Source organism: Auxenochlorella protothecoides (assembly GCF_000733215.1).
Source record: "Auxenochlorella protothecoides strain 0710 unplaced genomic scaffold scaffold2, whole genome shotgun sequence".
Classification (NCBI taxonomy): domain Eukaryota; kingdom Viridiplantae; phylum Chlorophyta; class Trebouxiophyceae; order Chlorellales; family Chlorellaceae; genus Auxenochlorella; species Auxenochlorella protothecoides.
The window spans coordinates 137,583-165,075 of NW_011934268.1; the positions used below are offsets into that span (position 1 = coordinate 137,583).

General features: G+C 62.4%; 8 protein-coding genes across 8 annotated transcripts in view; 5 read left to right on the forward strand and 3 right to left on the reverse strand.

The window, feature by feature from the left end:
- Positions 1-152: 152 nt before the first annotated feature.
- Positions 153-4,340, reverse strand: F751_2120 (Protease 4; the record flags this gene model as incomplete). Its single annotated transcript, XM_011401169.1, has 13 exons — positions 153-307; positions 510-654; positions 849-1,007; positions 1,234-1,378; positions 1,561-1,699; positions 1,841-1,976; positions 2,254-2,586; positions 2,738-2,832; positions 2,997-3,075; positions 3,303-3,491; positions 3,748-3,906; positions 4,051-4,165; positions 4,234-4,340. The coding sequence occupies 13 exons, from the start codon at positions 4,338-4,340 to the stop codon at positions 153-155; spliced, it is 1,956 nt and encodes a 651-aa protein (XP_011399471.1).
- Positions 3,767-3,973, forward strand: F751_2121 (hypothetical protein; the record flags this gene model as incomplete). Its single annotated transcript, XM_011401170.1, has 1 exon — positions 3,767-3,973. One exon carries the CDS (start codon positions 3,767-3,769, stop codon positions 3,971-3,973), a length of 207 nt encoding a protein of 68 aa, XP_011399472.1.
- Positions 4,341-5,030: 690 nt separating the features above from the next.
- On the forward strand, positions 5,031-10,219 carry F751_2122 (Translin-associated factor X-interacting protein 1; the record flags this gene model as incomplete). The annotated part of the gene is made up of 15 exons (XM_011401171.1): positions 5,031-5,171; positions 5,322-5,450; positions 5,610-5,832; positions 6,225-6,284; positions 6,426-6,683; positions 6,859-7,208; positions 7,379-7,534; positions 7,753-7,917; positions 8,104-8,182; positions 8,378-8,466; positions 8,621-8,698; positions 8,800-8,913; positions 9,170-9,332; positions 9,465-9,706; positions 10,088-10,219. 15 exons carry the CDS (start codon positions 5,031-5,033, stop codon positions 10,217-10,219), a joined length of 2,379 nt encoding a protein of 792 aa, XP_011399473.1.
- A 498-nt stretch (positions 10,220-10,717) lies between these two features.
- F751_2123 (putative oxidoreductase YfjR) lies at positions 10,718-12,108 on the forward strand (the record flags this gene model as incomplete). The annotated part of the gene is made up of 5 exons (XM_011401172.1): positions 10,718-10,912; positions 11,037-11,350; positions 11,451-11,515; positions 11,655-11,767; positions 11,875-12,108. The coding sequence occupies 5 exons, from the start codon at positions 10,718-10,720 to the stop codon at positions 12,106-12,108; spliced, it is 921 nt and encodes a 306-aa protein (XP_011399474.1).
- Positions 12,109-12,325: 217 nt separating this feature from the next.
- F751_2124 (Kinesin-like protein KIF19) lies at positions 12,326-17,572 on the reverse strand (the record flags this gene model as incomplete). The annotated part of the gene is made up of 11 exons (XM_011401173.1): positions 12,326-12,540; positions 12,821-13,571; positions 13,677-13,727; positions 13,942-14,667; positions 14,850-15,147; positions 15,314-15,444; positions 15,667-15,892; positions 16,069-16,205; positions 16,411-16,569; positions 16,732-17,095; positions 17,481-17,572. The coding sequence occupies 11 exons, from the start codon at positions 17,570-17,572 to the stop codon at positions 12,326-12,328; spliced, it is 3,150 nt and encodes a 1,049-aa protein (XP_011399475.1).
- A 2,392-nt stretch (positions 17,573-19,964) lies between these two features.
- F751_2125 (Histone H3-like centromeric protein cse-4) lies at positions 19,965-20,529 on the forward strand (the record flags this gene model as incomplete). Its single annotated transcript, XM_011401174.1, has 3 exons — positions 19,965-19,997; positions 20,157-20,307; positions 20,465-20,529. The coding sequence occupies 3 exons, from the start codon at positions 19,965-19,967 to the stop codon at positions 20,527-20,529; spliced, it is 249 nt and encodes an 82-aa protein (XP_011399476.1).
- A 257-nt stretch (positions 20,530-20,786) lies between these two features.
- F751_2126 (hypothetical protein) lies at positions 20,787-23,423 on the reverse strand (the record flags this gene model as incomplete). Its single annotated transcript, XM_011401175.1, has 8 exons — positions 20,787-20,931; positions 21,105-21,240; positions 21,378-21,447; positions 21,653-21,864; positions 22,023-22,179; positions 22,378-22,728; positions 22,881-23,057; positions 23,262-23,423. The coding sequence occupies 8 exons, from the start codon at positions 23,421-23,423 to the stop codon at positions 20,787-20,789; spliced, it is 1,410 nt and encodes a 469-aa protein (XP_011399477.1).
- Positions 23,424-26,324: 2,901 nt separating this feature from the next.
- The window catches only part of F751_2127 (hypothetical protein), a gene marked incomplete at both ends in the record, with an annotated part of 3,550 nt that continues 2,381 nt past the window's right edge, over positions 26,325-27,493 (forward strand). The window contains 3 exons of the mRNA XM_011401176.1: positions 26,325-26,466; positions 26,561-26,782; positions 26,991-27,100. Coding sequence (XP_011399478.1) covers positions 26,325-26,466; positions 26,561-26,782; positions 26,991-27,100 — 474 coding nt within the window. The remainder of the gene's footprint in view (positions 26,467-26,560; positions 26,783-26,990; positions 27,101-27,493) is intronic.

Below are 27,493 nucleotides of genomic sequence, written 5' to 3' on the forward strand. Positions count from 1 at the left end.
AACTTGTAGTAAAGGATGGGATTCGACCTGCATCGGTGGTTTACAGCACAACTGGGGAGTCCAGCTCAAGAGTGCGTTGGCAGTAAAGCATGTGTAAGGGAGCTGCATTGCATTGGGAAAGGCCGCAGTCACCCTGCTACCCTCTCCAAGCATCACTTGCCCCCAAAAGGCTCTTGGCGGCAGTCGCAGACCTGCCCAACCGTGGACGAAGGGGAGGAGACGGCGGTGACCTCCACGATGGGGGAGAGGGCAAGCGGATGCCCGGACCGCAGCCCGCTGAGGAGGCCACCATCACTGGCTTGGATCTCTGTGAGGGTAGAATCAGGAGTTAAAATCATTGAGTGCGGGCAAGCAGATTCCCAACCTTTCCACGGCACCATCCCTGTGCCTCAACACCAGGCGTCTGCATGATGCACGCACCCGCACCATCAACAATTCGTGTGCACGGCCACATTGACCTCTCGCATCTTTCTGCCGGAGCAACACAACCACCCACTGCGCACACACACCATTGAGTCCGCCTGCAGAAGCTGCGACCGAGCCATACAGGCTTCGGAACGCCGAGTGCAGCTGCGGGGGAAGAACGCTCATTGCTGCCAGGAACGGCAGCCAGGCAGCCGACCGCGACCCGCTCAGCAGCGCCAGCGGGTTCACCTTTTGGGGGTTGTTGGACATAGGGAGCGAGATGGAGCTTAGGACATAAAGGCGGGTTGGCTCTGCAGGAAGCAGAGGTCACCAGCTCCTTGGCCACGCCCCTGGCACCCTCTGGGTGTCCACAGTTCGGCATTGCAACGCTCCGACCCACGCCCCACGCCGCCACCTTTGCCCTCCCCCGCTCAACGCCCCACCTTTGCCCTGGAGAACTCGATGACGGGCACGTTCTGGGCCAGCGGGATGTCGGCGGCCAGCTTGGCCAGCTGGAGCGCCCGCCCGATGCCGCCCAGCACGTCCACCAGGCCGTGCTCCAGTGCCTGCCGCCCAGACCACACCCTGCCTTGTGCCACGGCCTGCAGGAAAGGGGGAAATTGAGGGGTGACCTCGCGGGAGGGCTGCTTTGCCGCACAGGCAGCTGGAGTGTGTGCAGGGCGCCTCGGGTGTCTGATTTGCACCCTTGAGTTGTGCTCCACGGGTCCTGCCACTCAATACAATCAGTCCTGCCCCGGCGCTGTATGCCAAACACCCCCCGCCAGCAGAAACCCCAGGCCACGATTCCACCCACTCAGGCCCGCCCACCTCCAGGTCGTCGGGCGAGACGCCCCGACTCGCCGCCGCCCGATCGCGAAAGGAGCGGTACGCGATCCAGGCCCCCTCGTCGAACCAGGCCTCCTCCTCGCTGGACTGGGGCCGCGCTCCCGTCAGGGCCTCGGCATACCGACCCCTGCGGTAGGGGGAGTGTGTATGGTGAAGCAAGAGTGTCAAGTGAAGCCGCCAGGGACACCCACTCGTTCTCGATGTTTGCGCAGGGCAAGCGGCCACCTGTGCTGGGAGCAGCTGAAGTTGAAACGCAGGTGCCAAAATCGATCCATCCACTCCCTTGCACGCCGCCCCCCTCTGACCCACCTGGAGATGGTGGTCTGGTTGAAACCCACCCTCTCAAACAGCCGCTCCAGGCTGAACTTCCCGGTCACCACGCCGATGGAGCCGGTGATGGTCAGAGGCTCGGCCACGATGTGCGTGGCGCCCATCGCCATGTAGTAGCCTGTGAGGTTGTGGACAAGGGTGTGGTACGGTGATGTGCAGAAGATGAGTCGGAGCCAGTTCACGGGCAGCCCTGGGAGCCCTTGCCTGCATTCATGGTCCAGCCATGAGGTGGTCACCACCCAACAGCCTCAAGTCTCACCGCCAGAGGCCGCGACATCCACCATGGAGGCGATGACCGGCTTCTTGGCCGCCAGCTGCTGAATCTCCCGCCACATGAGGTCGGAGGCCAGGGCGTCGCCGCCGGGGCTGTCGATGCGCAGGATGACGGCCGCCACCTGCAAGATGAGTGATGGAGAGGGGCGGGTGGGCCTTGGGGAACATTGGGACTTGATCCACACGAGCAAGAGCAACACTCATCCCTCACAAACCACAAGCATCATACTGGGCCACCGAATACGCTCCTACTTTCCCCTGCCTATAAGGCACTACTCCATGTCCAGCAATGCAAACCAAGCTGGAGGAATGCGGTGCTAGCTGCCTACCGCTAAATCCTCAGCAGGCACAGACCCCTTTCTCAGACAGAACAACCCCTGGCCCCCACCAACTTCTCACCTTCTTGTTGTCCTTGACCGCTTTCAGCTGGCGGATGACGTCTGGCGCGGTGATGGCAGAGCCAGTGGAGGGGAGGCCCCCCCCACCTCCTCCATTGATGGCACCCGCGGTCCGCACCACGGCAATCACCTGCCTGCTGGCCAGCTTCCGCAGCACCGAATTGCCCACCGCCGCCACACGACGAAGCGGCGCGCGCAGCACCCTGTCCTCCTTGCCGCCCGTGCGCTGCTTGAGCAGCTCCTCCACTTCGTCCTCGTACTTGAGGCCAGTGATCCAGCCTTGCGCTGCATATTCCTCGGCCTGGTGGTAGCCCGCATCCAGCATCTCCCGCACCTGGTTGAGTGGGTAATTTTTATTCAATGAAACAATCCCAGGCTGAGGCAACGCCAATTACAGACTGGGCGGGAAGCACACCTTCACCCCTGCAAGTCTACCACATGCAGCAGAGGTAACACTTCCCCCCCTTTCCCTTGCACCAGCTCACCTCAGCCTCGGTCTTGCCGCGAGAGCTCGCCACGTCGGCGCTGAAGCCGGCGTAGATGTCGTCAAGCAGCGCCGAGAGCTGCTCCCGCTGTGAATCTGAGGATGGATTTGACAGGAGCTAGGCCTTTGTTTGATGGGGGGTTGATCTTGCAAACGACATAAACAGGTTAGGTGACTTGGAGAGGGATGGACAACAGCATGCCTCGATGGCCCACACCCTGACAGACAGCATGTCACAGCTCTTCCGGTTTCGGCCTCACCCGACATGTCTGTGCGCAGGAGCTGGTCGCCCGCCGACTTGTACTTGCCGATGCGCTTGATTTCCGGCTCGACCCCAATCTACGAGGCGGTGATTGCAGGGAGGGAGGGGATGAGAATGGTCCACACTCCAACTCACAGCGCTTGAAAATGCTGTCGTGTGGAGTACACGCAGCTCTACCCAATGTATCGACGGCAACACTTGGAAGCTGAGACACCGCAGCTGAAAGTGCCAGCATAATTTTCTTGATAGATTTCAGATCCCATGTCCATGCCTGCTATGAACAGGGCGGGAACACTCGCCACACCTTGTCCAGGACTCCCCTGAGGAAGCTGCCCCCAACAGAGAAGCCACGCAGGCCCAGCGAGGCGGTGGGGGGCGCATAGATCTCCTCAAAGGCGGATGCCAAGTAGTACTCCTTCTCGCCCGCGCGCTCCATGTAGGCCAGGCTGAACTTGCCAGACTCCCTGAAGTAGTCGATGTGACGCCGCAGCTCCTACAGGGTGGCAGTGGGACAGGAGGCCTTGAAACGCTGGCTTAAGGTGATGACGGTTTCTGGCCAGACACAAGGAGGGGCAGGGAATCAAAGAGCCTGGCATGATAGAGATTTATGCTTTCGCCAAAGCAAGTCTTTGTCAACTTTCAGAAACCTTGCCCTGCTCCACAATCCTGCTCACAGACCCACCTACACAATCCCAGCACAGAGATACAACTCCCTCAAGCCTCCCATTGCCTGCCCTCTAGTGCCCTACCTGGAGTTTGGCCCAACCGATGGACAGGGGATCGATCTTCACCGCAATGCCACGAATCCGCGGATCAGCAGCCGCCTTCTTCAGGGCTTCTGTCAGCAGCGGCATCGACATGGCCGATGAGAAGCGTCCCTGTGGGACATCTGGCAACGCTCCAGACAGCTGCAGATGGGTGTGGGAAGGTGGCATGGGGCTGCATGGTCGGGAGCGAGGGAGAACTGCATGCTGAGTGGCTAATCTCATCAAACGTCCCATCAAGATGCTCCTCAGCATGTCCTTCCCCCTCACTCCCTTTCCAAAACTCACTGTGAACGCCATGACAGATCCATCGGAGATCTGTCGCCATGGCAGGGCAAAGGCCAGCCGAGCCTGGTTCAGCCAGCCACTCACGCCCTCGGGTGCGGAGTGGAACTCCAGCTCTCTCTCAGGGAGCTTGGGAAGGGGGGGTCGCACGGTGACGTGCAGAGGAGCCTCCGCCGTCTGCGCAACCTCTGTCTCAGCAGCAGATGCCCGCAGGCGGCCTCTGCCATGAAGACGTGCATGCCCAAGTGCACGCCTTCCAGTATTTCCAGAAACTGGGAGCAAATGAGGGTCATTTGAACTAGGCTGGAGTTGATGCACTGGCACCATGGTCATCACGCCCAGAGCTGCCAGGAAAATCAGACATCCTGAAGATGCAAGCCCGGTATGCAGCCTTATATTCCCTCATTACCTGTATGCCAAGGGTATGTGCTCGCTGCAAGGGCTACAGAGTTCCTAACTGTCAACGAACCGAGTGAATTAAAAGCCAACATTGCGACGGATCGTCGAGCACCGGCTACGCAAGATGTCGAAGAAGCAAAGGCCTTCCGATGGTATGTGTGATCTTATTGTGTGTACAATGCTCCAAATCTATGTCAAGCGTCGGCATGGCGCATGGGGCTCTCCAGGTGCATGAAGAAGAATCGGGGGAGCTTTCCCAACCATTCACTCGGCGCGGAGTTTACGTGATTTGACTGGAGAGGTGTCGGCGATCTTACACACAGCTCGCTCGGATACGAGTGTACAAAGTTTTCTCATTCAAGAGTAGGCCCTCAACGCGTAGATATTAGACTGAATCAGAACTCAAGATGTGGGTAAGTGAATCACATGGGTTTCGTCTCTGCAGCCTCTACAGCGTTCTTGACCACGCCTGCCACACCTCGACTGTGGCGTGGCAGGGGACCTCACGACATGAGGAACAATGATAAAGCTGTGATGACGGTCGTATCAGGATCATTCGACCAGGACCATTCAGATCAGAAGACATGAGGGACTGCCCGTCCCCCACGGAGAGCGAGTGCGCGGAGCTGGCCGCCATCGACGCCGCCCTCCTTCACCATCAGGGTAAAGGGCCCGCGGGCCCCCCATCCCGCCGAAATCTCGACCTACTACACGACTGGATATGTGTCAGTGGATGGGGGTGTGTTGAGATTCGTTGTGTCCAGGGCGTTAGTCTGCACCTCGGGCCTGGGTACACCTAGATGTATGTGGCTGTGCTCCTATGAAGTTGGATTGATAGGCAATCGTCAGCACTCATCCACATACTCAACCAACAGGCTGAGCTCGCCCACTTCAATGCCACCCACGGCATCAGGGTTTGCGACTCGCAGATCGACTTCCTTGTGTCTTCGGCGCAGGCGGCTGCCAGTATTCTGGCTCAGGCAGCCTTCCAAGCTGTGGGACTGGTCAGTGCGGGAGATGGGGAGGAGGGGGGAGGCGGAGCAAGGCATGTTGACTGGATCCGACTCTGTCACCTGATTGCCTCCCAGTATTTGCCACTCAATGCATTGTTTTGTGCATGGCACATCGCCACAAGGCCTCCTCCCCGCCCTCCCACCCTCCAGTTGGAGGCCTGGTCACCCGCCCTCGCCCACCACCTGGCGGGCCTGTGGTCGACGGCTGCCTCCTGCTACACGGGGGTGCTACTGGAGATTCAGGCCCACTGCCACGACCAGGCCACCCGGGCCCGAGGCGCGGAGATGGAGGCCATCTCCCTGCGCGCCCAGCTGCGCCAGGTACAGGCGATGCTCGAGGAGCAGAAGGTGGGCACGATGGGTGTCCTGGGACGTGAGAATTGCGTGCCCTGACAGGCCACATGGTTTACCTTGAGTCTGGAGGGGCATTGTATTGTACTGGGACGGTCCATGTGACGCTCGGAGCGTGAACATACCCTGCGAGTCCTCCTCGTCACAGGCTGGGCTGGCCGGACCCCTGGCAGGCCAGAGGTCTGCAGCAACCTTGTCAGAGAGACTGGATGTACCTGTCTTGCTTAAAGGTGCCAGATGATGACATTCTTGGAGGAGGACTGAGTCTGGTTGCACGGCACTGTCTGCTGCGGATAGTGGAGTGAGCTTTGGAGGCAGGACCTGGGGCTCCAGCTGGCACTGCCTCTCCAAGAGTGGACAGCCTCACATCACATGCATCCCGGGAGACCGTTCAATCACTCTCCGCCACCGCAGGGGATTCCACAGAGGCTTTGGGCAAGGTTACCCCCACTCCAGACGCAGCGCACGCCGAAGGTGGGTGGTTTGGAAACTGGGGCTTGCCCTGCTCCTGGCTGACATCGGAGTGCCTGTGCCTGTCTTTGGCGTGTCTGGGTTCGCCTTCACAGGCCGTCTTCCACAGGCACCCACTCATCCGGCCCGGTGAACCCGGCACAGCCAGTTTCTGCCCGACGGCCTCCGAGGTGGAGGAGGAAAGGAAGACCTGGCAGCGCCGGCTGGCGGCATCCCGGCAGGAGACGCTGGACGCCCTCAGGAGGCTGGCAGAGGCGGAGGCCGGTGCCGAGGAGCTGTCGCTCCTGAGGAGCGGGCTGGAGACCGCCGAGGCAGAGAGGGAGGACGCCCAGGATGCACTGCGCTCCTGCACGCCTCGTCCGCCCCCCCTTTTGTTTCAGAGCCGGGACGATGCGGAGCAAGGTGATTGTTGGAGCGGATTGTGTCCTACTGTCAGCTGATGACCATTACCTAGCACTATCTTTGGCTGGTGGTCCTGGTGTTGCTCGCAAGAGTTTACCAGACCTGCATGCTTCAGTCCTAGTACATACCAACAAGGCAGTTCAGCCCTGCTGCTTGCCTTCCATCCACTGCACAGAGCGCCTGCTCTGGAGCGCGTTGAAGACCGCCCCTGCCGGCCTCCCCACCGCCGACCTGGCGCGCTGGCTCCTGGGGGGCCTGCCTGCGGCCGGGGACGGCACCTGTGGGAGTCTGCACACGCTGCCCGATCTGCCGGACTTTGCGGACCTGAGGGCAGTGCTGGAGGCCGGGGCTGGCCCATCCATCCTCACTTTCCTGGAGGCGCACCACGAGCTGGCCTGGGGCGGGGACGCCGGCTGGGGCGCCCTGCCCAGCCCGCGATACCCCCTGGCAGCCGACTTCTTCACCGCGAGCACGGCGGCTGGGGTCTCGCTGCCGCCGGAGCTGTACGGCCTGCTGGAGCACCGGGTGCGGGGCTGGCCGTGGTGTTGGGGAACGAGCTCAATTCAGCATGGCCAAAAGGTGCCATGACCAGACCGCTGTTGCACTGCCTTCAAAAGAAGGGGCCTTGGCATGGGTGCATCGGGCAGTTGCGACGTCAACCGACCCCCTCCTCTACCAATATTCCTCCGCCCCAGGGGCTCACTGCCGAGGAGGTGGAGGGTGCCATCCTGTGCAGCACGCAGTCCACGGCCCGGAGGTATGCGGCGCTGCACCAGGCACATGTGAATCTCCACGCTGTGTGCGCTGCCCAGGCTGCCCAACTGGAGGCCCAGCGCCAGGCAGAACTCAAGGTGAGTGGCCGGCTCGTGATGTACAGGGAAGGATGCGCTCTTTTGAGGTGTCTTGAAGACTTGTGTGGTGTCCAGCAAATCTACCTTGAGTGATCATCCTAACGCCGGAGACTCCCATTGGAGACAGGTAGTGCAAAACTGCGAGCTCAAGGTCCCCTCCTTCCAACCCATGGTCCACCAATACTGACTCCTCATACTCCATTCCTCCTCCAACACAGAGGGACATTGCGAAGCAGAAGCGGGAGGAGATGAGCGAGAAGAAGCATCCCATCCAGGACTTCGTCGAGGTCCTGGCTGCGCAGCCTGAGGAAGCTTGGGCGACGCACCTGATTGGCATGGGGCAGTCCAACGATGTCCCGCGCCTCTTCCGAGTCACCGGCAAGGTGCACCTTGTCGGGGAGGGAAGTGAAAGCTGGCAAGGGGTGTCGGCCCTCCAGCAAAGAGGGCTGGCATGGATGAGATGTGCCCCTACCCATTCAAGATTTCCAGCATCAGCAAAAGTGTGACGAGTCTACTGCGCTGTGAATACACTGGGGCCCAGCCAATATGCACCTGGCAATCTCCCTCAGGTTCGGAACAAGAACATGTCCAAGCGGGAGACGGAGAAACTTGTCAAGGAGGTGTGGGCCCTTCGAGTGCAGGACCCAGGTGAGAGGGGAAGTCGCCGAGGCAAAGATAATCAGTCTGTCGCTGCCTGTAGTGAGGCTCAGGGTCCACTCACAGACCATGCTCATCTGCAGCGTTTGTATATGTATCATGAAAATGCAAAGGGAAGTGACTACGTTTGGATGCAGCGCAACACTATCCCTGCTACACTTCTCTCCCTGCCGCCCTCCCCTGCAGCTGTGCGAGTGGGGAAGGCGCCGGAGCTGGTGGAGTTTCTGTTCACCATGTTCCAGAAGAGGATGGGCATCATGACTGCGGTCACAGAGGTGAGCTGGCGCCCAGGGCTGGCCGCTCAGCCGCCAGGCCCCGCCGGTTTCCAAGGCGCAATCTCGTCCTTCCTTACTCTCCTGGGCTGGAACGACTGACATGGCTTCCAAGATGCCCAGCATAAACCATCCCTGCATTACACACCCATGGCAGCTTGCTTACAGCTTCCTCTACGGCCTGTGGAAGTATCAGTGGGACGCCGACTGCGAGCTCTTCCTGAAGATACTCATGGTGAGGGCCACCGCCGACGGGTTGGGAGCCATGCTCTGACGACGGCCAATGGTTGTTAGACAACGACCCTTCCCCTCGTCTTGCCCCTGCCCACCTTCAAGGGTGAGGTGAAGGAGGACGTCTACTTTGCCCAGCTGCAACTCCAGGACAGCCTGAAGGAATTGCTGGAGTCTCTGGACCGAGCCCAGGGTGCCGCGACGGGTACTTTGAAGAAAGTAGGTGGTGGGGAAAGGGAGAATACTCTCCAAGCCATGATGTTGCAATGGCCAGAGGATGGTCGGTCATTGATGCGGTGATCTCAGTGAACTGTAGTATCATTTCTCCATGCCCAACACCTGCATCTGGGCATGCACACTCCAGTCGCTTCGCCACCAATACTGCTCCCCCCTGGAATGCCATGGATGGTATGAACTCGGAGCATCTCACACAGCTACCAAAACCCTGCACCCCTCTTCCTCACGCACTCCTCAGGAGGACCTGAGGGTGGCCCTGCATGCCTACTTCAGGGTGGGGCTGCCAGGGGGCAAGACCCTGCAGCGCTTTGATGAGCTCATGCAGGCCCTGGATGAGGACCAGCCCGGCCCCAGCGTGCAGTGGGCCACCATCTTCGAGGAGGACCGGGAGTTCAACCAGGGTGAGTGGGTGGTGAAAGGGTTGATGGAAGCAGTAGCAATGTGTCCAGGATGCCACGCTGTCTGACCAGCTGGCATGCCACGGTGCCGCCCCACAAGCAATTCCCTGCCACCTTCCCCAACCCCACCACAAGGCGAGTTCGCCGAGTCGGTGCGTGACCAGTTCCTCTGCGAGCGCATAGAGTACTTCAACGCCCTCGAGGAAGCCCTGTACGAGGAGGCAGGGCACGCGGAGGAGTGCTCCGTGGCCCACATTGCCCGTGCCCTCATGGCGATGGACAGCGAGCTCAGCTACCGAGCGGCTTCCCTGCTGGCGGCGGGTGTGTGGGGAGACTCGGCCTCGGAGCTGATGTCAGTCAAGCTGGCCATGAAGAGGGTGCGTCTTGGGGTGGAGCCTGGGACATGCTGCGCTGTGTGCCACATGATCCAATTTAGAGGGGATGGTATCGGTGGGGATGACATGGTCAGACCTTCAAACCCAGAAGTCGATGAGCCTCCATGCAGGTTTCAAGAGGTACGGTCAAGAAGGGCCCAAAGAATCGAGCCTCCAGCGCTCGTGCCTCCGTGCTCCCTGGAAGACTGGCTGGTGCAGCCAGCAAAGGGAAGTCGGGCCTGGCCCCGCAGAAAGGCAAGTCTCCGGGCATGCCATGGTCGGCAGTATTGAAGCAGTCCACAGTGTGGTGTCTTCCGGACAGGGCGTTGCACCGGATCGGATTTTACTCATGTTGCACACAGTGATTTCTCTCAGTTACTACAGCTATATAATTTGTCAATTGATGTACCATCCTCAGGAGCACGTCGCGGTGTAGACGAGAATGTGGCTCGCGCTCTGGAGGCGATACGGCAGAGCTGGCTCAAGGGGTTGAGCGGCAACACCAACGCAGGCTAGCCCAAGGGTGCTATTGGCTATATATTGAGCTTTATATACAGCAGTTTCTTTGGGATTGAGGGGTCATTTAAAATAAGCTAAGCCAGATAGGGTCAAGCGAGCGAGTTTGCGAAAGCAATGTTTTCGAGACCCTAAATCCGGCCGCGCTTCAGAGAATCAAGGCTGAAGGAAATGAAATCTCATCGCCCAGGGCTACTGAGCAGCCCCAAGGCACCTTTGGCGTGTATTTACCTTACTCTTATTGATCTCGTCTTCCCGAGAGCACGCACGCAAGTACATCGATGCAGTAGCGAACGGTCACACTCCGTCTCCGCAATGACTTCTGTTGGCTGGATCGGCCTCGGTGGCATGGGAGCCGGTGAGACATGCAGTGCTACTTGATGCTCATGGATTTGAGTGTTACATAAGGGAGACGGAGAGGCTGCGAGGTTATGGTGGGTGTGCTCACCACTTGATCTCGTGCGCCAGTGCTCCGACACCTGCGGTGCCCATGTAGGGATGGCGAGCAACTTGCACGAGGGCCTTTTGAAGGGCATCCCGGGGTATCAGGACTTCCTGCAAGTTTTCAATCGCACATCGAGCAAGACAACTCCCCTGCAAGAGCTTGGGGCCCAGGTGGCTCGGAGCATCCACGATCTGGCCGACTGTCGAGTGGTCTTCAGCGTCTCCAGCAACGATGCCTCTGCCGAGGAGGTGAGACCCGGGCGTCGATGCCATGACTTGTATCACCACGTTGAACCGAAGATGGATCTCTTGGATTGCAACGGCCAAGTTCATGCAACCCATGACTCCTGACTATGCTGCTCCCAACCCTCAGCTCTTCCTCGCCTGGCTGGAGGGACGCACAGGGGAGTGCCAGCCAGCCGCCTACATTGACTGCAGTACCATTCTTCCGGAGACCTCCAGGAGACTTGCAAACCAGGGCGCTGCCCGGGGCGTGACCTTCCTCGCCTGCACGGTGTTTGGGCGTCCCGACGTGGCAGCCGCCGGGAAGCTGACGGCCCTCCTGGCCGGGGGCAGGGCCGAGCTGCGGGAGCGGCTGGTGCCCTTGGTCTCCACCTTTGCTGGGGTAGCCGTCAGGAACCTGGGGGACGACCCAGGCTTGAGCAACGCCGCGAAGCTCACCGGGAAGTAAGTCGGTGAAGTTGTACTGGGCACTGCAGTCACAGATTCTGGACAATCACAAGGGTTCAGACAGTAATCCCTCCTCTGCCATGCCACCTGCGTGCAGCTTCCTCATCGGGGCCCAGATCGAGCTGGCTGCCGAGTTCCTCACCCTGGGTGCGCGGAATTTGGGTTGGTGGGTATGACTACCTTGCAGACGCTGGGGTAGCGCTGGAGCATCCAACCTTGCGGCCAGGGACTCACTGCCGCCTCATTCCGCCGATGCACCACCCTCCACATTCACCCCTCACTGCCACATTTGCATCACCAGGCGAGCGTCTGGGCGTCGGCACCGACGACCTGCTCCACGTCCACTCCCTCATCAGCTCTGTCATCGCGCCCAAGTATGCCGCCCACATTGTCAGGGGCAACTATGGATCCCAGGTGAGCCCACGCAAGTCCCATGCATGCTTGCGGCATAGCCTGGTCGAGCCGTCTCCTCCATACACCCCAACACCACCCTTACCCACATCATCTTCCCTTCCTCCCAGGGAGGCTTTGTGCTAGACCTGGCGCTCAAGGACATCGGGCACGTGCGGACATTGGCGCGCGACGCCTCCTGCCCCGTCCCCATCGCCGACCTCGTGTTCAACAGCCTGCTGTCGGCGCGGGCGCAGCATGGCCCTGACCTGGACTGGAGCGGAATCGTGCTCCCCGTCCGCCGGGCGGCTGGGCTTGGGGGGATCAGGGATGGGGGTGCCCCCACAGCGGCGCAAGGGGGCTGAGCGAGGGAGGTGGTCGTCCATGTCTGTCTGCTTCTGGAGGCTGCTGCAGCGCAGGGCGGGGCCGGAAGTCTCCAGCCCTCCTAACGCCCAGGCCAAACAACCTGCAAGACCTTGCCCCGCGAAACCCAGTTCTTCTACCTTGGCGTCACAAGTTTAAGAGACCCCAAGGTCTGAGTCAGGGTTATACTTGAGTGAGTCAGAGCACTGTGTAGTCGGTCTACCGGCCGTGAAGCTGCTGCGCGGCAACAAACCGCCGCGTCAGCCTCCGCGATGGCTCAGCCGCGGCAACGGCCTGGGTGCGGGAGCCGTGCATCGAGCTTGGCGCCTTGGCGCCGCCGCCCCAGTCTCCCAGGGCCTCCGCCAGCTCCGCGTCGAGGGGCTGGGGCGGGAGCAGCCTCTTGCGACCCCGGCGCTTGGCCGGCGACGTGGGCGCTGATTTAATGTTGGAGAGCAGGATGTGAGATGAAGATCAGGCTGGTGGCTGATGCTCTGTCACCGGAGGATTGCATACCCCAGAAACACATCCAATGCGCATGAGCAGATCAGAGGGAGGGGAGCACTACTCCACGAGGGGGCCACACCACCTCACCTGGGAGCTCCTTGGCGGCCACAGCGCCGCCCACTGGGCTTGTGCTGGGCCCGGCGACAATGTTGGTCAGGTCGGCCAGCACCCGCGCCCCGGGGCCGCGGGCTGTGCTGTCCAGAGCCTCACCGGCAACTTTGCCCCTGGCAGCCGCCGCAGGAGCAGAGTTGGCCTCCGCCGCCTCCAGGTCGACGTCGAGTGCGAAGGTCACGCCCTGCCGCCCCTTCCTCCTCCCCCTGCCGGCCTGCTCAGCTGGTCTGGGCGAGGATCCTTGTGCTGCCAGCTCCTCGGGCACCTCCTCCTCCTCGGGCGGTCTCGGAGCGGCCAGAACTGCGGCCCGAGTCTGGCGCCTGCCCCGCCTCGCCGCCCTGCCCTCCCCCGGCGCCGCAGGCGGGGCGGCATCACGCCCTGTCCCTCTGCCGCTCGGGCCAGCGGCGGACGCAGGAGCCCCATCGCCTGGATCGGCAGCCTGGTTGGTGGTCTCGTCAATCTTGTCGGTGGCCTCGGCAGGCTCCTCCCTGGCCTCCAGAGCCTCCCGGGCACTGCCCTGGACCTGGCTGGACCCCTCCGCAGCCGGGGTCACAGCCGGAGGCCCTCGCTCTGACTCGCGAGGCGACGCTGCGCCCCGCGCCCCGGCTCTGGGCCCCCTCTTCTTCCTGGCCATGGTGCGCCGCCTCTGGGCCCGGCCCTCCTGCACAGCCGCGCCCGCCGCCGCCGCCTCCTCCGCCGTGGATGGCCGGCTGGGGCGCAGCGCGCCCGACCCCGGCACCGGCCGCGCAGGGGCCTGCTCCGGGGTTTGCCGCGCCGCGCCCTGGCCCCCCGTCCCCACCGTCTCCTGCGTGGCGGGCCCGGGGGAGCCGGAGGCCCCCACCGCGGCCTCCTGCGCGAAGCGGCTGGCCCCCGCGCTCCCCGCCGTCGCCTCGGGCGAGGCCGCAGCCTCCGGGGCCCGGGGCCCGCAGGCCGCGCGTGCCCTGGCCAGTGCCACGTCGTGCGGCGTGCCGCCCGGGCCCCGCTCTTGCCCGCCGCCGGCGCCGGCCTGCAGGGGTAGGGGGGGGCGGTTTGGGGGAGGGAGGGCGGCACCTACGCCACGACCAGGCGTGTGTGTCTGGGAGCCGGCTGCCCTCACCATGGTCGCATGCACTCGTGGATCGACCGCCCTTGAGGTCCGCTCGCCTACATCCTCTCCAACCCCCGTACATGGAGGAACGCCCCTCCCCAGCGATCGAGTCCCCCTCAAACATACTGCTCACCGCGGCCAGCGTGGCGGCGAGGGGCCGGGTTGGGGAACCCAGGCTGGCCAGCGCGGAGAGGGCGCCCTCCAGGCGCACAGTGAGCGCCGCCTGCTCCCGCCGCGCGCGCTGCACCTGCGCCTCCAGCATCTCCACCTCCATGGCGCGATTCACCCCGGCCTGCTCCAGCTCTTCCTGCCGGCGCCGCTCCTGGGCGGCGCTTTCTTCTGCCAGCTGGCGCTGCAGTGCCTCCCGGGCGGCGCTTTCCTCAGCCAGCTCGGCTTGGACCGCCCCGAGGCTTGCTTCCGCGGCGACCAGCTCTGCTCGAAAACGAGAACGCTCGGAGGCCAGCGCCGCCTCTGCACTCGACAGCTGCTCCGCCTTCTGCGAGAGCTGATCTCGCGCGTCATGAAGCTCTGCCCGGCACCCCTCCAGCTCCATTTCTCGCGCTTCGAGCTCGGCGCGCGCCTCTGCCAGCTCGGGGCGAGTCTCTTCCAGCGCAGCGCATGCCTCTGCCAGCTTGGCGCGGAGGCCCGCCGCCGTGCTGCATGCGTCGGCCAGCTGCGCAGACAGCCCCGCGCCGGCGTCACCGCTGCGGGGCCCCGCCTCGGCGCCGCGCCCGGCCTCGGCGGCCAGGCGGGCAGAGTAGTTGCGCTCCATCTCCTCCATCAGCGCCCCCATCTCCGCGGCCACCTCCGCCCTGACCTCGAACTCCATCCTCGCCGCCCTTTCTTCGGCATCCTTGAGCTGCGGGAGCAGATTCGGAGAGGAGGTTGAGCCATGGGAGGGGCGGGCCTGGCTGGTGGAGGTTGCAGCGGGGGGGTGTGTCCGCTGAGTCCAAAAGAGGAGGCACTTCCCGCCTGGGTCTTCTTCGCGGTACATCACCAGGGCTGGCGCCACTTCCAGATATCCACTCCCCCCCATCTCACCTCCTTCAGCAGGAGGTCGACGTGAGCACGCAGGGCCCCCACCTCCTCCTCTTCGGCCCCGGAGCCAGGGGTCGCCCACTCGCCCTGCTGGTCCGCGCTCAGCGGAGTGCCATTTTCAAGAGCTGACTGGACTCGGTCGGACAGGGGCGAGGCTGGTGCCCTCTCGTCCTCGAGGGGAGAGGTGGTGGGGCGGGGCTTTGCGATATGGGATGCCGCCTGGGCGCCCTTTCCTGCCGCCTGCGCGTCTGCCGCCTGCAGCGCTGCCTCTGGATCGCCCTTGTCCCTCTTCTTCCCGGCCCTGCGTGTTGATTGACCGCGTAGGAGGGTGGCGGATTTGATCGAAGTGATGCTGCAACGGAGACCGCAGGTCGGTCGCAGGCTTTCGGCACGACGTACCCCTCCACTCTCCCCAAACGAGCGTGAGCGTCCATCCCTCAACAAGACCGAGACAGGCCGCCACCCACCCGCGGGCCTCGGCAGGCAGCGCCGCTTTCCTCTTGGCCCGGGCCACGACGGCGGGGGTCACGGCCTTGACCACGCGCCGCGGCGCATCCACCGCGCGCAACGTGCCGATCTGGGAGGCCGTGGCGGCGTACTGGAAGGGTGTTTGGGGGGGAGGGGCAGGTGGGGGGCTGGCTTGATGGAGTGTGACAACGTGCCATCTGAAGTGGTCGACGCAGGATGCACTGCATCCCGCTTTTCCATCGGCCTGCAAAGTCAGGCCCACTCTGCGCCAGTAGCACGCCTACCCCCCCATACCCCTTCCCTCCAGCCACTGTGCTCTTCCCCGGGCACCACCGCAACCCTCAGCACTCACCCGCAGGACGTGGGTGGTCTCGTCGTAGTCCTTGGCGCAGGGAGAGACGTTCACGGACAGGACCACCTGCCCCCAGCCGTGCAGCGCGTCGCGGAAGAGGTGGGTGACCTTGCTCTCGCGGTATGGCAGTACACGCAAGGGGCCCTCCCGGTGCTGCTGGTTCCAGCGCAGGGCCTCCAGGCAGCGGCCCAGGGTCATGAGGGAGGAGTTGATGGCCACGCTTTCTCTGTGCGGTGGCAGGGTTTGGGGATGCGTCTCAGCATTGAGGACCGAGCAACCGGGTGAGCGGCGAGGGTGGTGGAAGGCAAACGACATGAGTGCTGGCGCCTGGGGAGACAACCACCTCCACCTATGGGGTATCCATCTCTCTCCACAAACCCGGCCTCCCCACCCGTCACCCACTTGAGGCGCAGCCCGACGTTGCCGGTGCGCTGCGCGCGCTCCGAGCCGGCCAGGTCGACAAAGGACATGGTCCCCAGCCGCTCGCCGGGGTCGTTCCTGGCCGGCTCCCCCAGCCGCGCGGGCGGGTACAGCGTGATCTGTGCATGACGGAGGACAGAGTTTGTTAGGGTCGCAAGGTCTTATCTGGTGCTCAAGTGCTTCGCCTGCACAAAAGATGCACCTCTTGTTCCGCACGCCCCCGGAGTCACTCCCTACCTCGTCCCCACACCACCTCCACTCATCTTCTCAACCCCCCCCCCCCATGAATACACACGGACACACACAAGCCAAGGCCTCCCTCACCTGGAAAACGGAGTGGGAGCGGGAGGAGGCGTAGTTTAGCCCCGTCTCGGCACGCGCGCGCTGGCGCGCGCCCCTGCGCAGCAGGCACAGCGCGTGCTCCGCGCTGGCCGCCTCGGCCTGGGACAGCCCCGCCACGAACACCCGCCCCTCGGCGTCCTCCTTCAGGCGCAGGCTGGGCCGGGCGCCCGGCGCCGCCGCCCCCGCCTCATCCAGCAGGTCGTGGATGGTCTCGTTGTAGATCTCAAAGTAGGAGAGCACGACGCGCAGCGCGGCGCCGCGCGCGTCCCGCCCCGCGAACAGCGCCTCCAGCGCGCGCGGGACCAGGCCGGGGGCGCGGCGGCTGCCCTCCAGCGTGAAGGTCTTCCCCGCGGCGGTGATGCCGTAGGCCATGATCAGGCTGGAGTGGGCGGGGTCGGAGAGGCAGTCACGCACCAGTGCGTCGGTGGTGGCCGCGTAATAGTCGGCCTGGCTGGTGTGCTCGTCAAACACGGCGGAGAAGGCGTAGGTCTGGCCGCGGTCGCCCGCCGCGTAGGCCGCCGAGCCGGGCGGCGGCGCGATTGCCAGGCCGTGGCGCGAGGTGGCGTGGATGCAGTTCTCGCTGTCCCAGCGCGGCGCGCCGGCGGTGATGGGGGGGCGGATGCGCACGCACACCGCCAGCTGGCGCAGGTCGAACTGGTCGTCCAGGCTGGCGCCGGCGCAGGCGCGGCCGGCGGGCGGGCGGGGGCGGGGGCGCCCCCGCTCCCGCGGTCCGTGCCAAACAGGCTCGCCAGGTTCCTGTGTTGGGGGTGGTGGTGAGGGGCAGGGTGGCAAGTGGAGGGATAGATGGGTGTTCGAAGCTGGGCTGGCCAGCAAGAGGTGGTCCCTGGCCGTCGGCAGGGAAATACGAGGTCCTGTTGAAGACCAGGGCAGTAATCACCCTCCCACGGGACCGTCAAGATGGGAAGCAGCACCTTGGTGCCTGCTGTAATCATGTGTAGGCTCCAGACGAAAGGTCGCATGCGTGCCGCCCCACCAGCTCCGGAACTGCACAGTGACCCCTTCCAACCACCCCTGCCCCCTGCATCGAGTACCTGGGGTTCAGCACCGACAGGCGGTGGCCTTCGCCCTCCGCTGCCAGGTGGGCCAAGGCCAGGTCCATCTCATTGTCACTTTCGGGGTCCATGGCGCAGCGCGCCCCAGGACAGGGGTCCGAGGTCGGGACTTCGTCGTGGGTTGGCGGGGAGCAGGGACCGCTAGTCAGGTCACAGCAGGGCGCACACACGTCAGGTGGCGATCGCGCACATTATTATTGGTCATTCTGCGATTGTACTTTTTCCAACTGATTTGGGTATGCCTGCAGGGCGAGGGAGCCAGGGCTCCCACGAGCTGTCGCGGCATGGATTTTCATGTTGCGCGCTGCGAGCACGCGCAGCACGTCTTCACTCGGAAGGGGTTGCAGGCGAGCCCTAGAGTATGGGGCTTTCCGCAACGAATTCTGCGCGGTGTCGAAACACAAATAAAGATCCGCAAAAATCTGCCATAAGTAGCCCAGATCGCTGCAGGCTGACTCACTTTCCAGAATCCGGAATGCTTGCATAGTGTGTTCCTGCGTCGGGTGCAGGGCCGTCGATCACCAGCAGCAAGCGATGAAGGCCAATCAAAACCTGACTATAGAGGGGCACAAGTCGATCCTCGTGCCCTACAGGAGGGAGCATGTGCTTCCTTACCATGCCTGGATGGTGAGTGGACCCCCATGACTTAAAACATATGCAGGATCCTCCTGGTATTGCAGGTGGCTTGAGGCCCTGGGTCTCATGTGAAGCCTTCTCCATTCCGCAGGCAAGTCCTGCATTGCAGGAAGCTACCGCCTCAGAGCCCCTGACCCTGGAAGAGGAGTATGAGATGCAGCAGAGCTGGTGCGAGGATGAGCAAAGTAGGTGTCTGGAGTACTCTGACCATGCAGTGTCTTGCCAAAGATTGCTGGTCCTGGATCTTGGGCTGCAGTATTCCGGAGAGAACATCAGTCTGGGTGCTGCCTGACTTCGGTTAAAGGGCATGACCCCAGTCACATCGTCAAACCACCATAGAGTGCACTTTCATCATTCTGGACAAGGCAAGGCCGGACACACCAGGGTGTGGAAACCACGGGGGAGGTGAGACTGGCGTCTGTGCCGTGTCCCTGTAACACTGGTCGCACACCAAATGGCTGCGGATTCCCGTACAGTTCGATGATAAATCGCAATCTCACACAGGCATGGCTGGTGACGTAAACCTGTTCTGGAATGACCATGATGATCCAAATGCCGCAGAGATTGAGGTAGGCAAGGCTCCATGGTATGGCTCTTGCACGTCCTCCTTGTGTTTAGTCCAGGTGATCCAGACAATGAAACCCCTCACCCTTTGGCCTTGACTGCAAGCTAACCCCCCTTTGTCCAATTGAAGGTGATGGTCGCGGAGAAAGGGAGCCGGAGGCATGGCCTGGCGCGAGAGGCGTTGGGCATGTTTATGGCGTACGCTGCTGACAAGCTGGTATGTGGTGGGTGCCGCAGACTGCCAGCCCCATCTAGGACTGCACTGACGGACAAAGGGTGTCAGTCTTGCTCTTTGCACATGATGATACTCCAGTATCCAATGCACCTCCCTGCAGGGTGTGCAAACGTTCCGAGCCAAGATTGGTGAGGCCAATGTCGCCTCCCTCTCTCTTTTCAGGACGCTAGGATACAGGCATGTCTCGCGGTCAGAATACTTCAAGGAGGCCACCATGGAAGTGAGGGCGTGTGACTTGCAGCCTCTCTCCTTTGCTCCTGGGTATGGCACGTACTGTAGTGATCTCTAAGATGACATGAACGAAGATGTTACAGTATTTTACCTCTTCGTGTCGCGAGATAGTGCGTTGCCGGTGTGTGGATCTGTGCTCTGTCGGACAGGTTTCAAACGACGATCACTCGCCGTGCCCGCCCAGCATCCGCGTCACGGGGTCGACAAGCGTCTTGCATCGAGTGGGCGAGGTCCATCGGGCCGCGACACCCCATCCTGGGAAGCTGCAGGGATTGTTTACACATATTACTGTTCACAGGAACCTGGCTCCGCTCTCTCTGCGCGCTGTCTCTGACCAGTGAGGGCCGTGCAATGTCCGACAGCTGCACCGGGTGACGGACGTACGCAGAGCCTCTCAGGGTCTGGACGCCAATGGCCCGAACCAAGCAAAAGCAGAAGGTGGGAACTCGGAGATCATCCGCACGTTTCCCTGTCTTCGAAGGCACCGCATGCCCCTCTCATCCATTCCCCCCCTGTATTGCAACAGTCACCACCAAAGCGATTCGGAAAGGCTGCCAAATCCCCTTCCAAGGCCGCTGGAAAGTCAGTACCACATGGCTACGAAATAAGTAAGGCACCAGGGAGGAGGTGGGCTGGGGTGTAGACCGCGCATTTGTGTTATGTGGTGAGCACCCATCCACCAAACTGGGGCGCTGCTGACAAAGATCCGCTTCCCTGCACCTGCAGAGCGACCTCATCGCTATCGGCCAGGGACCGTAGCCTTGAGAGAGATCCGGAAGTTTCAGAGGACCACAGACATGCTCATCCCCAAGCTCCCTTTTGCCCGTCTGGTGTGTTTTTGTGACCTTGACTCCCTGTGGGGTGTCTGCACGAGCTTTGCTTGTTTAATGACACGGTTCCCAGCACTCCATGCACAACCTACTGCTGTGCAACCTTTAGTGATTGTTGACTACCGCTGTCTAAACACCATTCATCCTGGGCCTGTACAGACAAGGGAGATCTCCAATGAGATGAGCCCCGAGCCGTTCCGATGGACGGCTGAGGCGCTCCTCGCGCTCCAAGAAGCATCCGAGGACTTCATCGTGCATCTCCTGGAGGACACCAACCTCTGTGCCATCCATGCGAAGCGTGTCACGATCAGTGAGTTGTGGGGACCCAACGATGTGTGATGCGAGCATCACACATGGATCCGCGTGTTCATTGGTGCTCTTCCCCCCGTTGACCCAATTCAGTCGCCCTGGGCGGCACTGTATACCATCCCTCTGTCCCAACCACCTCCTCCCCTCTTGCAACGCAGTGCCAAAGGATCTTCAACTGGCACGGAGAATCCGGGGCCCCATCCTCGGCGTGGCATCCTCCTGACTGTCGCGCGCCAGCGGGCCTGCCACTTGGCGCGTCCTCTACAGCATTCCCCCGCCCTGATCTCGCCATCCCCACCCTTCTGCTCGGCCCCTCTGACCACAGGAGGTGCACACAGGAGCAGCCCTTGATTACTCATCACCTCTTACACGTTGACGACTGACACACACAATGCATGCTGACGCACTGCAGCCTGTAAAGGAAAAATCTGCCATTCAATCCACTCGATGTGCCGGCCAGGACCTTTGGATACAGAGAAGTCACTCTGAAGCCAGCAGCTGCTGCCAATTCCTGGAAGCCTGGGTCGTTTGCAACCCCGCCTCGGATGCCAGGAGGGTGACCTCCTTCCAGGGCTTGGGCAGATCGACGTCCAGCACCTCCTCAACAGCATCCACGACAAACGCGCTGACGTATTTTGGGGGATAGGGGTACGAATGAGGAAATCACGAGTGCGAGCAAGCCACCCTCCCAGGCCCTGCCAGGTCCTGGTTCGACACGCAGCCCGCACCCCGTCAGGCGGCCATCAATGGCCCCCCTCCGACGTCAGACCGCCCTTTCCGCTGCACCCCCCAGCTCACTTTGGGATGGGCCCTGCCCCCGTCTCGTGCCCGCTGCATACGCTGAGCGCTGCCTGGGACTGCACCAGATCCTCCAGCCGCCCTGTGTGCATCACCAGGGTCCTAATATCAGAGCCCTGGACCGCCTCCTTGATGCCTGAAGAGGGCGGCGCGGGCAGGGACGGCGATCGTTTTAGTAGGGGCCAAGACTTGCAAGCAATGGCATTGTGCTTGTCATCCACAAACAATCTGCCTGCAAGCAAGCGCCTCCCATGCTCATTCCCCGCCTCGCACCCGCCAGGTCCAGCCCAGGCTGTCCCTGCCCGTCAGTCTGTACCAGCACAAGCTTGGGCGACTCGCCGCCCTGCGCCGAGAAAGGGGGAATGAGATGACGATGGACGGGGGATGGCATGGTATCATGGTCAGGGGCGCTGGCATGGCCCGGGCCCTGGCGCCTCCCCACGGCCCCAAGGGAGTTGCAAGAGAAGCACTCCCTGGCCTCCGGTCTTCTCAACCCCACCCCACCCCAACCCAAGAACTCCCGCCCAGGCACCACGCGCCAGACTCACCGTGCGGCCGGTGGCCGCGATGGAGCTCACTGCCAGCCGGAAGGAGCCGGTCTTGAAGGCCGGGTTTAGCGCGCCGTCGGCCTCAAACTTGGACAGCATGAGCTGAACGCTGTTCACATGCTCCAGCTGCAGCGCGGGCGCATCAGGCACCGTCTTGGCCCGGAAGATGGGCGCAAAGCTGGAGAAGGGCACCGTGTGCGTCTCCCACACCCCTGCGTGCATCGGAAAGAGAGGCGGTGAGTGAGATAGAGGGGGTGAGGCAGTGTGGATGTCAGGCGGCAGGGCGCGCAGAGTTGTGGCGGCCAGGCACAGTCGGCGTCCCTACGGCCCGCACCCCGACCCACGTCCCTTTTGCCCTTGACCAACCGACCTGGCTTGGTGTCCAGGTACGAGGTGTAGGCGATGCCGTCCCAGTTGGAGTCTGTGCGCAGTACCAGCTTATACCGCAGGCCGTCGCCCTGCAGGCGCAGGGAAACCCCGGTCTGGCCACGCAGGTCCAGCGCCGGCTCAAAGTTGCGCGTCCGGACCTGGCGGGGCATGGGAAGAGGGGTGGCGATGAGACCATGTGACCGACATGGGGAAGGGTACGGTGGCATATAGGCCAGCAACTACGCACGTCCCATGCGGCCTTGCAGCCCGCTCCTCGGCTCATCAACACATACAACCCATTTCACCCCACCCTCTGGCTCAGGATACCTCCTGGCCCCCATATTTATCATTCTTACCGAGGCAAAGCCGCCGCTGTTGGCGGTGGTGACCTCGCCGGAGAACACGCCGGCGGGGCGGTCTCCGCCCTCGCCCCCGGCGTCCTCCCAGCTCCAGGCGCTGCGGCTGGCGCCGCCCATGACCACGTCGTCCAGCGAGCCCCAGGTGGGCTCGCCCTGGGCTCCCGCAGCCGCGTCATACAGCGTCACGTCGCCGCCGCTCAGCGCGGAGAGCGCGGCGCGCAGCTGGCGCTCGGCGCCCTGTCCGGGGACGGCGACCACAAAGCGCACGTCCGCGAGCTGCCCGGGCTGCAGGCCGTTCCCGTTTTCCACCAGCTCAACGGTTCCGGGGCCGGAGGCGGAGTGCGAGGCCTGGGTGGATGGTTGTTTGGGGGGGGGTGGCTGCAGGGCATGGTGTGTTGTCATGGCGGTAAGCACACACCAAACAGGCATTCCCCCTCCCTGCAGGAACCTCAGTCCTCTTACAAACCACTGCCCCGGATCCAGCGCTCCCCAGCACATACCAGGGCGGGGGCGGCGGCAGGTTCCAGGATCTGGACACGCCTGCCGTGGTCCAGCAGGGTCGTGGCCAGGCGGGCGCCCAGGTCGCTGTCGGCGCCCAGGAGAAGGACGGCTGGTCCTGAGGGGCCGGGGCCCTCCCGCCCCGCGTTCACCAGCTTGACTGCGGAGGGCGCTGGCGACTGCGTGGCGGAGGGGCACGCCAGGGGAAAGCTGAGACGCAAGCCTCAGGGGAATGTAGGACGTCATCGGCACAAGGCCATCAGGTGCCAAGAACCCGCGCCACAGGCTCGAGGTGCTAGCTGGTAGGAGCAGGCGGGCGAGGGAGGAAGCCACCCCTTCCACCAAGCCCCAATTCCAATGACATGCTGCAGCAGCCCTCGCACCTCCTCCTCGGCATTGGACTGGAACAGCAGGCGGGTGGGGAGCCGGACCAGGTCCTTCAGCATCTTGTCCAGGGGGTTGAAGAAGGTGACGGTGCGCAGGAACCTTCCAAATTCCCAGGGCTGTCGGCCTGACTCGCCCTCGGCTGCGAGGGGTGCGCGCATGGGGAGCACAGGGTCACCACCGAGCTGATTCCCCATAAACACCGGGCGAGCAGCCCCGACCCACCGCTCCATGCATCCACCTGCTCGGACGCGAAGGCTGCCCCTCATGCACTGCGCTCTGCTACCAGGGCGCTGAATGGGGCTCTGAAAACCCCTACCCCTCAGCTCAGATCGTGCACGGACTGGTGCGCGCCCGCTGTCGGGACCGGCGGTGAGAGCGCACTGTGTAACTGCCTTGGACATTGGCGTGATATGGAGGAAGTAACTAACAAGCTTATCCCTTCTAATTGCCTCCTAACGCAGGCTTGTCGACGCCGATCACGGCGTCACGTCGTCATGCGATTCGACGAGAAGATTCGAGTGTGGGGCCCAACATGGACAGACGATCGAGGAGGAAGTTACAGAGAAATGGACTTCTCAACTAATGAAATCTCGGCAGTCTTTCTGCTGGAGGGGGATTAGGGATAGCCATTCAGATGATTGGGAAGTGAGAAGTGTGTGATGGGAGTTTTGGACTTCCTCAGTAGCATTCAGCCATGGCTGCCAAACAGCATGTACCTGCAATTCCCAGTAACCAAGGGAGATATACAGTGTAATGCAATCGATAATGTTGTCTACTGACGATTACTTCCCTATTTGTTTTTACAGGGTTCGATGTGGGATGGGCGGTTCCCCCCTTCACCGATCTTGCGCCTACACTGTGGAGAGGAGAGGTAGGAGGAAAGAACGCGCAAAGGCCGCCATGGCGCAGGGTGCTCGTATAGAGGAAATCGACCCCAGTGTGCCCTCTCTCTCCGGCGAAACTGGTCAAGATGGTGCGTTGCTGGTCATACGGGGGGCGGAGACACACCGCTCTTAGCTTGGCGCACCGAGCGGCCTCGAAGGAGGGCCTGGCGTGGTCGGGACCCTGCTGGAGGCCCTGACTGCGCTTAGAGCATCCAGTGATTGGCTCAAAACGCTCTTTAACTTCCCTTTTTGCAGCCGTCCCAGAAGTCGTTCGCCATCAAGAAGAAGCTGGCCAAGAAGGCCAAGCAGAACAGGCCCATTGCGCCGTGGTTCCGCTTCAAGACCGACAACAAGATCCGGTGAGTGCTGCATCCTAAGCAAGAAACTATATACAAGGGATCTGCGGAGTGTGGGCTGAGGAGGAGTCGTTGCCAGCCTGGTAGCCGGGGACGTAGGCCCGGGCACCACCCACCGGGTGAAGGAGTTATTCCCCGTTGGCCCGAGGTCTGGTCTACAACCCCTCTCCTTCCCCGTATCGCGCTTAGGTACAACGCCAAGCGGAGGCACTGGCGCCGCACCAAGCTGGGCATCTGAGCGGTTCCCCCTCAATGTCTTGCTGGACTGGATTGGGCATGCATCATGCCATGCACTCTCCTGTGGTGTAACAGGTTCGTCCTGGTGAACACTTACCAGCTCGAGAGCTCGAAACCTATTGGGAGTCTGGGAGACTGCAGGTCACACATCTACGAGATGAGCGGCTCATCTGGCGGTGGTTTGTCAGCGCTCGAAGGGCAACCTGGAGAGCAAACTAGAGTCGGCTTCAGCCTGTCTATATTACATCAGTTCTTGACAGAGGCAGAGACATCTCCCCGCGCTCCCAAGTCTGTAGTGGCGACGCAACTCCTAGAACTGCACAAATACTTTGTGTATTTGGCGTGGGTTGAGGCCTTTCCGACAGGTCGGGCACCGTTTCTGTGTTTTGATGGCACTCATCAGACACGCTGAGCAGTACACATGCCTGTGGTGGAGTGGGGTGGTGGTGACCATGCTTGGTATCAGGCGTGCATGAAGGAAGGCCGCATGCTAGACTGACTTTCACAGCGACCCCTCTCTGCGGTTCCCAGTTCCACCCCTTGTCAGAGCAGCCTCTGGTCACAAGCTCCTCAGCAACTCACCCACAAGGTCCACTGGCCATACTTCTCCCAGTGCTCCCTCCCATGGGCTCCATGCAAATGCCGCACTTGGGCCCAGGCTGCACGGGGTCGAGCATTGCCTGCTGGAGTTCAGGTGGAGCCGCCTTTGCCCTTGGCACAGCCGGCAGCTTCAGGGGGCCCCAGCCAGACCCCTCTCGTCGGCGTTTGAAGGCGGGGCGCTGCACGGGGACTACAGTGGAGGAGAGGACCACTAGGTCCTCCTGGGACGCGGGAGGCGACCCGTCGAGGGCCACCTCATGGACAGAGGGCCGGGGAGGGACCACTCGACGAATCCGCAGCGGAGGGGACACCGTGCTTGGCACCGAAACGCCGTGGGACCTCCCAGAGAACTCTCCGGATGCCCTTCTCTGCTGTGTGAGGCAGGTAGGGCAGCCACGAATCAGGACTGGGCGTGTGCATGCCCGGCAAAGAAACCCAACCTCCGCCCTGAGCCTGCCACTCACCCGTATCCTCAGCGCGTCGTCTTCTGGATCTGTGTCTGAAAGAATCTCTACAACAGTGTTCGCCACGGGAGCCAGGGCGCTCTGTTCGCTCATGGCGCCCTGGCCTCGGTATCCCTGCCTCCTACAGCACTCGACCAGCAGGTCCCGCAATGGAGCATAGACAGGAGCCGGCTCCCCTGCACTCTGCTGTGTATTCACGGAGGAGTAACAACGCCTTACTTCATGCAACTCGAGCACAGCGGCTGCTGTAACCCGGATGTCAGAGCTCGACAGGCCCAGGCTCCCTTGAACAACATCGTCAGAGCCAGAAGATTTCACCCAGCTTTCTTCTCGGTACCCTGTCCCCGTCACCATGCGCGCAGGGCCTTGCCCCGGCCAGGCGGGATGCACATGCCTGGCAGGTATATGCGATCTCCAAGCACAAAGCCAGATCACCTGCATTGTCGGCATAGCCTCTCGGACGACGTTGGGGGTCCCGGCACATGCGCTGAAGCGATCAGGCACTTGAGTCCGTCAGGATGGCCCAGGGCAATCACACCGACCTCCTGCGCCAGTTTGGGCTTGCACGCAATCCGTTTGTGGATCGCACCGCCGAGAAGACCTCCCTGGACCCGGTGTCCCTGTACGTCCACTCCGACCTGCATGGCTTCACCCCCTCTGGTGCGTGAAGGAAGAGGCCCAGCAGGTTATAATGTGGAATGAGTATCCGAATTCACGACCCCAGTGCGAGCCATTTCCCACGCCCTGCGTGCAGAGACCACCTACATCTTCTTCGGGAGGCGGGGAAGCGGCAAGACCACCATCCGGCTGAGCATGCAGAAGGCTTATGCTCAGCACAACGAGTCCGTGAGGGCCAGCGGCGTGTCCCGCGGCCACTTCATCGTGGACCTGTCGCGCCCGGGCCACCTCACCGCCTGCCTGCGCACCTTTCAGGAGTCCACCGGCTGCACTGACGACAACTGGGACGCCAGCTTCGGTGCGGTGATGGGGGATTGTGGAAGGGGGAAGTCTGGAGTTTCATGTGAGCAAGTAGCGGCGGTGAAAGGTGTTGAATGGCGAGCGTGGTCCGGACAGCAGCATGCTGGGGTTCTCTGTCAGGGCAATCGCATGCGCAGCCTGCCCTGACCTGCCAGCCCCTTCGGGCCCCCACCATCCTCCCCCCCCCCCCCTCCCTCAACCCCCAGCTGACAATTGGACTTCGGCCGACATGGTGGATTGCATGATGTCGTACGCGATGACGCAGCTCGTGGCCAAGGTCACCGACTCCAAGTCCGCCACCGCCCAAGACATGCTGGTCCGCCTGCAAGCAGGTAACATGCATGGGCTGGCTTGCGAGCCTCGGGAGGGGGAGGAAGGGGGTGTGAAGTGGCGACCGTCTTGCCCGGCATCACTTGCCGCCTCTGCGAACCAGGAGCCTGGATCTGGACGCATGCCGCGGGGCACTGATCCAAGGTTTCCGCCTCCAGTCGCAAACTCCCAGGCACCCTCTCCTCATACAAGCTCGCTCACCCCTCACCCCGTCACCCCCCGCTCAGACCCTGGCGCGTGCAAGGCCTTCCTGCTCATGTCCCACCTGTACGCGCGCACCGACTCCAACAGCCTGGCCTTCCTGCGCGCGGCGCTGCTGCCGCGCACGAGCCTGGCGCTGACGCTGGGCGTGGCCGGCGGCGCGGCGGCGGGCCTGGCC